Genomic DNA, 11,689 nt, shown 5'->3' with positions numbered 1-11,689 from the left:
GCAGGCCTGGCCGGCGCGCCCGCGCGCGCGCACCCGCCTCCAGCGCGCCCGCACCCGCCGCGCGCCTCCGCCGCCCGCCCCTGCCGGCGGCCAAGCGCGGCGGAGCGAGGGGACAGAGGTGGCACGGGACCAGAGAGGGGCGAAGAAATCGGTAAGGCTCATCCCAGAGGTTGGATTCGGGGTCCAGACTGGGGAGGGTGTGGGCTGGAACGCGAACTCCGCCAAAGAAGGGGGCCTGGAAGTTAGGCGACTCTAGCAGGGAGGGTAGGGATTCGTCAACTCACTGAAGGTAACAGGATTAAAGGCCTGCCAGCGGCCAGCGGCCAGCGGCCAGCGGAGGGGGCCGCCGGTTGGGCAGGACCCTTAAAGGCGTGGAGAGAAGTGTGTGGCAGGGGCTTCTAGGGTAACAGGAGGTGGGTAAAAGATTGCACAGAAGTGGGAGGAGCTGGACAGGGCCCTGGGAACAAGGGCTCAGGGAATGGCGCTGGGATAGGCAGAGGCAAATCAACGGGCTCCAAGCCCCACAGGGATGAAGGGTGACGGATGCCTGAGAGTAGAGCCACATAGTAGATGTGGCCCATCTGGGCTTAGCAGACAGAACCTTAAAGGCATGGGACTAGGAGGACAGCCCCCTCCCCTGCACAAACACCTGGGTCCATATCCCGAGTCCCTTGCTCCTTTCAATAAAGATATTCAGGGCTAGAGTCCTCAGCCCAGCACCCTTCCTCTCCACCCAGGAACTAGCTCTGTCCAGAGCAGAGACAGTGCATATGAGACAGAAAGGTGCCAAGAAGCTGGCATTAGGTTGAGGCCTACAGCCCCTTTTACCCTCCCTCCGTATAAGAATGTGGTGAAGGAGGGCAAGAGAAGCAGCACTGACCCAGACAAAAACCACGTTTATTTCACAAACACTGGGAAGATGGGTTGGGGGGTAGAGGTGAGACACAGGTGCACAGCTGCACACGGTCATCGGCGACCCACTCCCCACACTGAGGCTCCAGCCAGGCAGTGCCTCCAAGCTGATGGACAGCAAGAAGCAAGTGCAGGGAAGGGCCCTGAACACCAAGCCCCCTGAAAGGCCAAGGGTGACAGCTCCAGCTGTCCTGGGAAAACCACAAATAAATAAGAGTGGGACACGGCCCCACCCAAACAGATCATCTAGTCACCCATCTTCACTCTGGAGGTCTGCAAAAGAAGAACAAGGAGAAATCAGGCAGTGACAGAGGAATAGATAAGACAGTGACAAATGACATAAGGTCAGTTCTAGCAAACCCATGGTGGGATGGAGAGACCACAACAGATGGATGACTGGACCAAGATGGACATGCTGTGACAAACACAGATGAACAGGGACAGTCAGATAACCAGAGAGTTAGGCTGTGGGACAGAGATGGAGAAGTGGCATACGGACAGGACCAGTTACCAAGAATCAACCCAACTAAGCACTCAGTCACATTCAGACCATCAGGCTGATCCTTAGCAACACTTACACGTTCTAAGACAAGATGCACACAATTCAGACACACTGTCCTACTGAGAGCACAGATACACACAGGCCTTGAGACACATAGTCAAACACACCAAGACTGACTGACACACAGACAAGATCCCAATCCAGGCTAGACTACAAACAAAGACAAAAAATAATAGAAAGCCTCAACGAAAGCCCTATAGACACAAAGGAGCAGGGAAATACACATTACACTAGTCAATGATACCACGCTGGAAAGCTTCAAAAGAGGAAAACCAAAAAATGGGAATAAAGTGGTGGGAGCTGCTCAGGGGTTCTATGGTTACAGATGGAGAAGGGGACACCGTGGCTCCTCTGGAAAGAGAGTGAGGCTGGGTTGGAGACAAGGACACAGGCTCCCAGGGGATTCATCACCTGAAGGATTGCAACAATGACGCCGAAGAGGCCAATGGCACTGCCAAAGATCTCCACGATGAGAATCTTTACAAACAGGCTGGGGTTCTGTGCATCAGCCAGGGCGGCTCCACTGCCCACGATGCCCACGCAGACTCCACAGAAGAGGTTAGACAGGCCCACTGTGAGGCCAGCTCCAAACATGGAGTAGCCTGAGGGGACAGAAAAAGAGTACTGAGGCCAAGCCAGGCACAAGGGGAGAGGAGGACAAGGGCCCAAATGGACTAATGGGGCTTATCACCACTCCCAACTCTGCAAAGCAGGCCGAACAAAGGAAGTGAATATTGAAATAATGAGTCTAAGCCAGGGCATGAAAGTGGGGAAGGAGACATGAAGCCCCAGCTTTTTTCCTTCACACATCCACCTACCTGCATGGTAGTTTCGATGCCCAATGGCCTGGGGGTCAGTGGCACTGAAAGGCTGCGGGAGGCAGAGAAGTAATCAGAAACCACCCCTTATGCCACTCCCCCTCCTCCAGTATCACTAAACACTGTATAGAACACACTGGCGTAGATGCCCACCCCACCCTGGTTCTCCATACCTCAGCCATGTTACTAATTACAATTGCCATGATGATGCCATAGATGGCCACAGCCTCACAGAAGATGATGCTGGTAGTGGTGAGCATGGGGGTAGAGAGGAGAAAAGGATTAGAAAGAAACCAACCTTCCTCCCCCAGAGAGTTCCCAGCCAACATTTGCCCCACCGACATCTCCCACCCCACCAGGAGGCTGGTCAGAAGCAGCATGTCAGGTCAAACAAACAGGGAGCTCCCAATGCAGGTGGTTCTGACAACCCTCCAAAGGCCCTACATTTACCTGACCAGGTTCTTGGTCTTGATCCTGGGGGCCTTCACCCCTCCCCCAATGATAGAAGAGCCAGTAATATAGATGCCCCTGGTGGAAGGATAAAAAACCGATGAGCAGAGCCCAAGTTTGTCACTGCCCCCAGGATGACTAAGGACCCAGTGACACCACCTGCTATGACTCACCCCTCCCCCCAGTCCCACCACCCCAATACTCACCATGCTGCCCCAACCACAGACAGGGAGATAGCTAGACCAATGCCCAAGTTTGACCACATGAAGGGGGAAGTCTCAGTCAGGAACCTGGTGTGGAAACAGGGAGGAAAGCAATTTCAGCCTTGGTGGAGAAGTGAGCACAAAATCCATCCCCCAACCCTCCAAGCCCACCAGTCCTGGATGCTGAGATAAAATACATCATATGTCCCAAAGGTCCATATCCCAGGCACCTGGGGATGGGGTGGAGTAGGGGCTTAGGTCAGTGAAGAAAAGCTGCAAAGAAGCCACTAGAGGAGTCCTCTCTCTGCAGGCCCTTACCATGCCACATCGAAGCGGAAACCCAAGTCAAAAATGGTGTAGCAGATTCCTGCAGGAGTAGGAAAAAAAGGGTTAGAGGCGGCTCTCGAGAGAGAGAAACTTCCCAACTTAGACAAGAAATTGCTGTCCAGCTGCCACGTCCCCAAAGGTCTGCCTACAGGTAAGTCAAGGGAGACTCGTCAGGCTGGCCTCCGTGTGGAAAGCACGGCTATCTATTCAGACTCCTCAGTTCAGGCCTCCATTTTCTGCCACTCCCTCAGTAATCTATCTTCCCCCAATGACACCACCTCCCAGACCAAGACCCTCCACGACCAGCTACTTGTAGGCCTGAATACCCTGGAGAAAGGGAGAGGGCACCGGATCCCACCAGCCCGATCCGAGCCGCTGTTTACCCAACAAGCTGTGGGTGGGGGGAGGGAAAAGAGGAACTGCAACAGCCGGCTCGTGACCCAAGCAGGCCCCTCTGTAGCAAGCGAGGGATCGCAGCAGTGAGACGGGGGCAGGGGCCGGTAGTGAGAGAGGTACCGGGGCTGCTCTCGCGGCCCCCACCTCCCCCAGTCCGCGCCCCTCCTCAAGGGGCTGGAGATCCGGGTCTCCTCTGTCAGGGTCAGAAGCCCCGACAGGCGTGAGGCAAGTCCTGGAGCCTCGGGCACAGAGCCCACGCTGGGGCCTAGCATTCCTGGGACCCCACTTCTCCCGCTGGGCTCCAGCCCCGCCAGCAGGGCCCGGATGCTGGCCCCGCCCGCCAGGGCCCGGCCTCACCCACGACGAGCATGCAGGCCCAAAAGGCCACGAAGACCCCGGAATAGAGCAGCGCTAGCCCCGTCATGGCGGCAACGACGGCGGGGCTCTGGTCCCTGCGTCCACCGTCCGCCCCGCAGTCTGTCCACCCGCCCCGCAGCGTCACCTGACTCACCCACGTGACGCGCCGGCACCACGTGACCACACGCCCGGCCCTGCGCGGCGCTGTTGCCAGTCCAGAACTTTGGCAACGCCGGAACTGCTAGCACTGAGGATTGTGGTTGTTGTAGTCCCTCGCTTCGGAAGAGGCTCCGGCGTCCTTAGTACCTCGACCTCTGGCCGGTTACTCTCACGTCTCTCCAAACCGCTCCTCCTGAGCCCTGACAGTCAGCACCACTTGGGCTCACCAGCCCTGCTTCTTTACACTGGGGTCTCCTCGCGGGCCTCTCTAACTTAGCTTCCAAGCCAGTGCTGATTCCATGGGCCTTTTCCCTTGCTGTCCTCTCCAGTTCAGCGGGGGTGTCTTGCTCTTCCTAACTTTGCTCATGCCGTTCCTTCTGCCTGAAGCAAGCTTCTTCGTGTTCATCCCCTTGCCCAGCTAACACCTATTGGTCCCCAGAAGGCACTCTTCCAGGAAGCCTTCCCTAACCCAGAGGCAGGGTGATGAGCCTGCTCTGGGCTCCCCTCCTGTCCTGGTGATACTTATGAAGCTTACCATCATGTCACTCTTTGGTTTAAAATACCATTTCAGGGGTGCCTGGGAGGCTCAGTCAGTTAAGCATCTGCCTTGGCTCAGGTCATAATCCTGGGGTCCTAGGATAGAGCCCTGCATCAGGCTCCCTGCTCAGTGGGAGCCTGCTTCTCCCTCTCCCTCTGCCGCTCTCCCTGCTTGTGCTCTCTCAAATAAATAAAATCTTTAATAAAAACAAAATAAAATGCCATTTCACTCAATAAACATCACAGTCCTAATAATGGCCTACTATTATACTAGGCCTCTCCTGATACAGCTTCCCATGCCCCTTACCTGATCTCATCTAATACTCCCCCACTAACTGCACTAGCCTCCTTGCTATTCCTTGGACATACCAGCCATACCCCCACTACAACACCCTTGCATTTGTTCCCTCTGCTTCTACTTATCCATGTGGCTCACTCCATAACCTCCTTTGTCTTTGCTCACCTTCAAAAGGCCTTCCCTAATCATCTTGTTTAATATCGCAATCCACTGTCCTTTACACTCCTTCCCAGCTTTATAGTCCTCCATAGTACTTACTTATCACCATTTGGCATACTAAGTATCTTATTTTGTCCATCTCTTCCCCCAGCCCCCGTAAGAACGTAAGCACCATGAAAGGGTTTCTGTTGAGCTTACTGTATTCCCAGTGCCTGGCACACAGTGGGTGCTCCATATATATTTGTAAAATACATAATTGCTGCCCATATTGTCTGCTGCCAGTCAGTTTACAGATCTGCCTCTACCAGTAGACTGGGCACCCCCGAGATCAAGGACCACATCTCCCTGTTTACCTGCTTCTTCAACACTTTGGACAGTGCCAGTAGGCCAAGATTCTCTGCAAACCTGGTAATGAAGAAGTGCCCCCAGGGGCTTCCCTCCTCACAGAAAGTAGTTTCACTGTCTTGTAATTGCTTATTTAACTGCCTCTCTTCCTAACTACACTGTGAGGACAGGAAACCAGTTAAATACAATTCAGAACTCCACTCAGGACCTGTAGTGTTTGATGAATATAAAGAAACAGAAGGAGAAAAAGTAGTTTATTCAAGTGTCTGTGATCTCCCTGAGAAACAAAATTAGAATCAGTACAGACCAGCACTGTCCAACAGAACTTTCTGCAATAATGGAAATGTCCTATAGCTGCACTGTCCCCTCATATGGCTAGACAACCATTGAAATGTGACTAGTGTGACTGAGAAACTGAGTTTTTATTTTTAAAGTTTACTTTTTTAGTAATCTGTACACCCATCATGAGGTTTGAACTCATGACCCTGAGATCAAGAGTTGCACGCTTTTCTAGCTGAGCCAGCCAGGCACCCTGAGAAACTGAGTTTTTAATTTTAACTAATTTAAATTCATGTTTAATAGCCATATATGTCTAGTGGTTACTTTACTGGACAACACAGGTGTAGACCAGTGGTTCTCAACTAGGGGCAGCTTTGCCCCCACAGGAGACATTTGTCAATGTCTGGAGGCATTTTTGGTTATCACCAAAATATGGGGAGGGGTATGTTGGGGGCATCTAGTGGGCAGAAGCCAGAGACCGTGCTAAACATACTACAGCACACAGAACAGCCCCTCACAGCAAAGATTTATCTGGCCCAAAACGTCAACAGTACCAAAGTTAGGAAACCCTGGTCTATATCTAGAACCTTTGACAAGGGTAAACCCTCAACTGCACATCAGAAACTGGGACTGGCCAGGGCGCCTGGGTGGCTCAGTTGGTTAAGCAACTGCCTTCAGCTCAGGTCATGATCCCAGGGTCCTGGGATTGAGTCCCGCATCGGGCTCCCTGCTCTGCGGGGAGCCTGCTTCTCCCTCTCCCACTCCCCCTGCTTGTGTTCCCTCTCTCGCTGTGTCTCTCTGTCAAATAAATAAATAAAATCTTAAAAAAAAAAAAGAAACTGGGACTGGCCAGAAACTTGTGGGCCCCCAGATGGGCCCACAAGACTTTAGGAAAGCCCCAAATAAGTCCCATCAGTCCAACAGGTATTTATTAAGCCACTCTATGCTAAGCCTTGTGCCAGGGCCAGGACAGGGACAGAGCAGGATTCCCTTCCTCAATGAGGGGCTGTCTGCTCTTCCCTGCATCCAGGCTCCTTCAAGGATCCTAGCAGAGGAGTGAGGTTGATGCAGGGAGGTTTTTGCAGCAATTCTTAAGTCCATCTGTGTCTCTGGCCCCACACGGTATCAGCTGCTTCCCTCATCCTCGTAGGCGATGGCAATCCCTCGTCTTCCACTCACAGCTCCTGTCACCGGTGTCTGACCCAGACGGGGCTCCAGCCCCTGCCAGCTCCGGGAACTAAGGAACAAGGCTGCAGAGAGAGGGGACTGAGGCCAAGTGGGCTGAATCTGGGGAAAGAGTTCAGCTGGGAGCAGAGACTTGGCACACTTACCTGCAGGGCTGCTCTCAGCCAGCTCTAGCTGGGGCCGCAAGGTCAGGGCCAAACACCCAGGATCATCTGAGGGCTTCCACGCAGGTGGGGGTCGGAGTTCCCCAGTAATAAGTGACACAGCTGGGGTGTCCCACAGTTCCGAGTCAGGTGGTGGGAGGGGCACGTGGAAGGGAGAGCCTAGGAGGGAGAAAGAGGATCCATACTGGCCCAATTCCATGCCCCTGAGTTTCCAGCTCAGGCAGTACCCCAGCACTCACCAGGCAATAAATCCGCGTAATGTGTGAGGTGGGGAGCCAGGCCTGAAGGTGGCCAGGCAGGGTTGCAGGCAGCTTCCAGCTCACATGGTGCCAATACAGGCCGGAAGAAGCCACCAGAAGGCTGTGGAGCTAGAGCACCAAGAGGGCAGGCCAAGAGCACAAAGACATCCACCTCAGGGAAGTTGGCGAGCTTGGGAGGTGTGGGCCGCCCCAGGGCCAACACATAGCTACGCTTGCCTGCAGCCTGAGCCAGGTTCCGCAAGTGTGCCAGTGCCTCACGGTGTCGGGCCACACCCAGTGTCCCTGCCAACAGCCCTACCACACGGGCATCTCTGGCCCTCTCTACCAGATAGTGTCTACGTGCCCTTAGCCGCCCAGCCCGGACACCTTCATCCTGAGTCCGCCCTGTATCTGGACAGCAGGTGAAGAAGGGCTGCCCTGGTGCCCAGCCCAAGAGCAGCCGGCTCAGGTCTGGGTCAAGGTCAAGGTCAGCACTGGCTTCAGAGCCCCCCACATAGAAGGCACCATATTCTTCCAGACACCTCCCTGGAGCCAGGGGGAAGCGGCGCCCAAAACGCTCCAGGGGCTCAGGCTCCGGCCTACAGGAGCCCACTGGCAATGGAAGAGCTGGGCTGGAGACAAGCAGGTCCAGGTACTGCGGGCGCAGAAGAGTGGCCAAGGCCTCTGGAAGAAGGAAGTGATGTCAGAGTTGGGGTCTACCAAAGCAGGAACCCCTTCACCCCAGGAGACTGAATATGACCCAAAGGCAAAGACTGGGGATTAAGCCCATATCAAGAGCTCTATGGAAGTGTACTGAAATGGGACTATCAAGGCATAAAATAGTTGGTCTACCCTTCTTGCATGCCCAGGCAAAAACCCTCACCCAAGGCGTGGGCACAGCCCGGCTCACTTAGCAGCACCACAGGCACTTTGGGGTCTGGGTTCTGGGCCTCAAAGGCCTTGACGCAGAGCTCCAAGTGCACAGAACGTTGACCAAGGACGAAGGCCACAGGCAGTGGGCGGGCTGGAGGGCTTAAGCAGGCAGGGCCAAAATGTACCAGGGCCTGAGCTCCAGCTTGCTCAGCACCCAGTACATCCACACAGCAGCTGCAGGGGAGATACCATTAGTAAGAAGAGTTCTCATCAGGAAAACAGTTGCTGTCCTTCATGGGAAATGTGAAGCCTGAAATGTGGTCAGTGAAATAAATGATGTTATAAAAGAAGACACTGTCATTCCGAGGAGCAAGTATCAGAAGAGGAGGCATCATCATCAAGGAAAAACACAGCCACTGGGGGCAGACACTGTCATAGAAGGAAAACACCAAGAACCTTGGATCACTAGACCTACTCCCCACCCCCTACCCCCGCCCCCAATCCTCAAGCTCAAATTCATACCTTCCATAGGCCGTGTCTCCCAGAATGAACATCTTCGACCCTGTGGTCCCCTCCAGTCGTGCAGCCACGGCCCCAGCATCTCCCAATAGCTGGTCAGGGAACTGCAAGGCCACCTGTAAGTATAAGCCACAGAGTCAGGAACAGCCTCTCTCCTCCACCCTCTTCCTCTTCAAGGAAAACCTTCCAGGAGTCCCTATCTAACCTCCAAAGCCCCTCCTCCCAGAGGAGCAACTCCCCCCGTCCACCCCCACCCCCCCATCCTCACAAAATTACCCCAACATCCCGATCTTCTGGGCGACCTATCCCGAAGTGAGCCACCCCACCCTAACCTGCCCTCACCCGCCGACACCCCAGGTCGCGGACAAATCCAGCGACTCGCTCCAGCTCGTAGACGCGGTCCAGGTCTTCCGGAGGAGTGAGCAGCCCCGCGGCACCCGCCTCTCGCTGCAGCGCTGCCTCAGCGGGGCTGCTGAACGTAGACTCCATGAGGCACCGCTTGGGTGGCGGGAAGTAGCGGGGACCTCCCTCGGTCAGCCTCAGGCTCCGCGTCCTCAAAAGCAGCCCTCAATAAGTCAGAGTCACTTAGTGAGAGCGGCGGGGCTGGGAAGTCAGTGCGCAGCCCTCGGACCATCCCTCCACGAACCCAAACTCGCGTTTCTCTGCTACACCACTACACACGGGCCTGTGGGGGATTACTTCCGGGTTTTTGAGGCGGGGCTGGCAGTAGTTTTGCCAATCTTAAACTAGCACTGCTCCCGCCTTCCAATCCTCGCCAGGCCTCCCTCAGAGAGCCAATGATCTGCCTCAGAACGCAAGTCAATCGGGAGTCCCTCAGAGGGAGGCGCGGAGCCTTGTGGGTGTTGTAGTTCCCCTCGCCCTCTTCTCCAGCCGCTAGTTTTCCGGTTCAGCCCGCCAATCGCGCTCAGAAAAAGTGACCCACCCCCCCAACCCCCGTGCCTGGCTGGCTGTCAGGAGAGCACGTGACTCTTGATCGCAACGTTGTGAGTTGGAGCCCCACGTTAGGGGTAGAGAGTAAATAAACTTAAAAAAAAAAAAAGCGACCCCCTGAAGATGCTCGTTTGAGCAGCTCCCATCGTGGTACACTGTTAAGCACTTCATTGCACTCTATCACCTAGGAGGTAGCATTGCATAATTTTCAATTCAGGTGTCAAACTGCCTGGGTTTGGATATTGTGCTCTGCCATTGCTACTTAACCTCTCTGTGGCTGTTTCTTCATCTGAAGGTGGGGGTTGTAACAAGAGCATTCCTAACAGGATTGTTGGATCAAATTGATTTAGATATAAAACTTTACAGAGTAGTCCTTTGCATATCATATATACTGAAAGCATTCGCTGTTATCCTCACAGCAGTCTGTTAATCACGTAAATATTGAGCACTTACTGTGCACCAGGTACTACATTCTTAACGTTAACAGTCTTTGGAGTAAGACTTGTCCCAAGAGCGCCTGGCTTGCTCAGTTGGCAGAGCGTGGGACTCTTGATCTCAGGGTTGTGAGTTTGAGGCCCACAGTGGGTATAGAGATTACTTAAAAAAATAATTGTCCCATTTTACAGGTGAGGACACTGAGGTCCTAGTAAGACACAGCAAATCAGTGGCACAATCAATAACAAACCCAAATTTGACTTTAGAAACTAGGCTTTAGGGGGTGCCTGGGTGGCTCAGTCGTTAAGCGTCTGCCTTCGGCTCGGGTCATGATCCCAGGGTCCTGGGATCGAGCCCCGCATCAGGCTCCCTGCTCCGCGGGAAGCCTGCTTCTCCCTCTCCCACTCCCCCTGCTTGTGTTCCCTCTCTCGCTGTGTCTCTCTCGGTCAAATAAATAAAATATTAAAAAAAAAAAAAAAGAAACTAGGCTTTAGCTCCCTCATTTTCCTAGCTTATATATGCTACATTTGATCATGGGGGATGGGGAAGAAGGCACTTGGATACCATGTAGTAGGAGAAAAGGACTAAAAGAAACATCTCCGCATACTTCAGGAGAAGTGAGAAATCAAGAGTAAGTGAGAATGGGACTGAAGAAGAGCCTCGGGATGGCATATGAAACAGGGACTGATGCTGGCTGGCATGGAAAGAGAATGAACGGGGATGTACCTCCATTCTTGTGCAAAGATGGGGAAAGAACAGGGGAAGGAATGAGACAAACTTGGGAGTAACCAGCTCTATCACCTCCAAGGAGACACAAAGTTCAGGAATGGAAACGGGGAGATCTGAGCCCTGCTCTTCAGAGCTTACTGAGGAGAAGGCTGGGGTGTCCAAGAGGCAGCATCTGTGGAGCTATGGCTAAGGAGACAGAAAGGGAGGGAACCTTGCTAAGGGGGAAGAGCAACAGCCACCCAGGAGCTGTCCCTGGTCCTGACTGAGCCCTGATCATCAACAGCAGGTCAGGTACCACAGAGGTGGGGAGCTCTGGGTATGAAGACAGCTCTAGGTCTTGCATTCCTCTTCCTCTGGGGGCTGCCACGCTTCCTCCCACACATGCTCAGCCCCACTTTCTATACCTTTCCTCAACCATGTGCAAGTTTGGCCTCCATAACCCCACATAAGAAACTTATCCTGGGACTTAAAATCACTCTCCATTTCTTCCCTCCAAGCCGGACCCTGCCCCACCTCACTTCCAGCCACAGGCCCCAAGTCCTCTATCTAGGAAACCTTCCATTTCCATCAGAAATGAAGGTTCTGGGATCCCTGGGTGGCTCAGTCAGTTAAGAGTCTGCCTTTGCTCAGGTCATGATCCCAGGGTTCCAGGATTGAGTCCCGCATCAGGCTCCTTGCTCAGTGGGAAGCCTGCCTCTCCCTCTGCCTGCCGTTCCCCCTGCTTGTGCACTCTCTCTCTCTGACAAATAAATAAATAAAATCTTAAAAAAAAAAAAAAAAGAAAGAAAGAAA

The 11,689-nt window shown here is 53.7% G+C and overlaps 2 protein-coding genes across 4 annotated transcripts; both read right to left on the bottom strand.

Moving 5' to 3' along the window:
• Positions 1-876: 876 nt before the first annotated feature.
• Positions 877-4,176, bottom strand: ATP6V0B (ATPase H+ transporting V0 subunit b). The gene is made up of 8 exons (XM_021683819.1): positions 4,026-4,176; positions 3,264-3,312; positions 2,949-3,032; positions 2,743-2,820; positions 2,466-2,535; positions 2,293-2,344; positions 1,886-2,076; positions 877-1,185 (listed from the first exon to the last, which is right to left on the bottom strand). Exons 1-8 carry the CDS (start codon positions 4,090-4,092, stop codon positions 1,159-1,161), a joined length of 618 nt encoding a protein of 205 aa, XP_021539494.1. The 5' UTR covers positions 4,093-4,176; the 3' UTR covers positions 877-1,158.
• A 2,518-nt stretch (positions 4,177-6,694) lies between these two features.
• Positions 6,695-9,449, bottom strand: DPH2 (diphthamide biosynthesis 2). Of its 3 annotated transcripts, none has more exons than XM_021683817.1 (6): positions 9,125-9,449; positions 8,786-8,898; positions 8,274-8,497; positions 7,391-8,074; positions 7,134-7,310; positions 6,695-7,052 (listed from the first exon to the last, which is right to left on the bottom strand). In XM_021683817.1, the coding sequence occupies exons 1-6, from the start codon at positions 9,269-9,271 to the stop codon at positions 6,928-6,930; spliced, it is 1,470 nt and encodes a 489-aa protein (XP_021539492.1). In that variant the 5' UTR covers positions 9,272-9,449; the 3' UTR covers positions 6,695-6,927. The 3 variants fall into 3 exon arrangements, with proteins under 3 accessions (XP_021539492.1, XP_044769937.1, XP_044769938.1); XM_044914002.1 differs by having other exon boundaries at positions 7,391-7,801; positions 9,125-9,412; XM_044914003.1 differs by lacking the exon at positions 7,391-8,074 and having other exon boundaries at positions 9,125-9,412.
• Between the last annotated feature and the right edge of the window lie 2,240 nt (positions 9,450-11,689).

This window comes from Neomonachus schauinslandi, chromosome 4, assembly GCF_002201575.2.
Source record: "Neomonachus schauinslandi chromosome 4, ASM220157v2, whole genome shotgun sequence".
NCBI lineage: Eukaryota > Metazoa > Chordata > Mammalia > Carnivora > Phocidae > Neomonachus > Neomonachus schauinslandi.
The sequence above is the reverse complement of the archived record's forward strand: the minus strand, read 5'-3'. Positions and strand labels throughout refer to the sequence as shown.

Coding starts and splice junctions, on each gene's coding strand:
- ATP6V0B (XM_021683819.1), bottom strand. CDS start 4,092: ATGACGGGGCTAGCGCTGCTCTATTCCGGGGTCTTCGTGGCCTTTTGG. Junction 3,033..3,263: donor TTCCGCTTCGATGTGGCATG/GTAAGGGCCTGC, acceptor TTTCCACACCAG/GTTCCTGACTGAGACTTCCC. Junction 1,186..1,885: donor TCATTGTTGCAATCCTTCAG/GTGATGAATCCC, acceptor CTTCTTTTGCAG/ACCTCCAGAGTGAAGATGGG.
- DPH2 (XM_021683817.1), bottom strand. CDS start 9,271: ATGGAGTCTACGTTCAGCAGCCCCGCTGAGGCAGCGCTGCAGCGAGAG. Junction 7,311..7,390: donor TTACGCGGATTTATTGCCTG/GTGAGTGCTGGG, acceptor TCTCCCTCCTAG/GCTCTCCCTTCCACGTGCCC. Junction 7,053..7,133: donor GGCTGAGAGCAGCCCTGCAG/GTAAGTGTGCCA, acceptor CTCTCTCTGCAG/CCTTGTTCCTTAGTTCCCGG.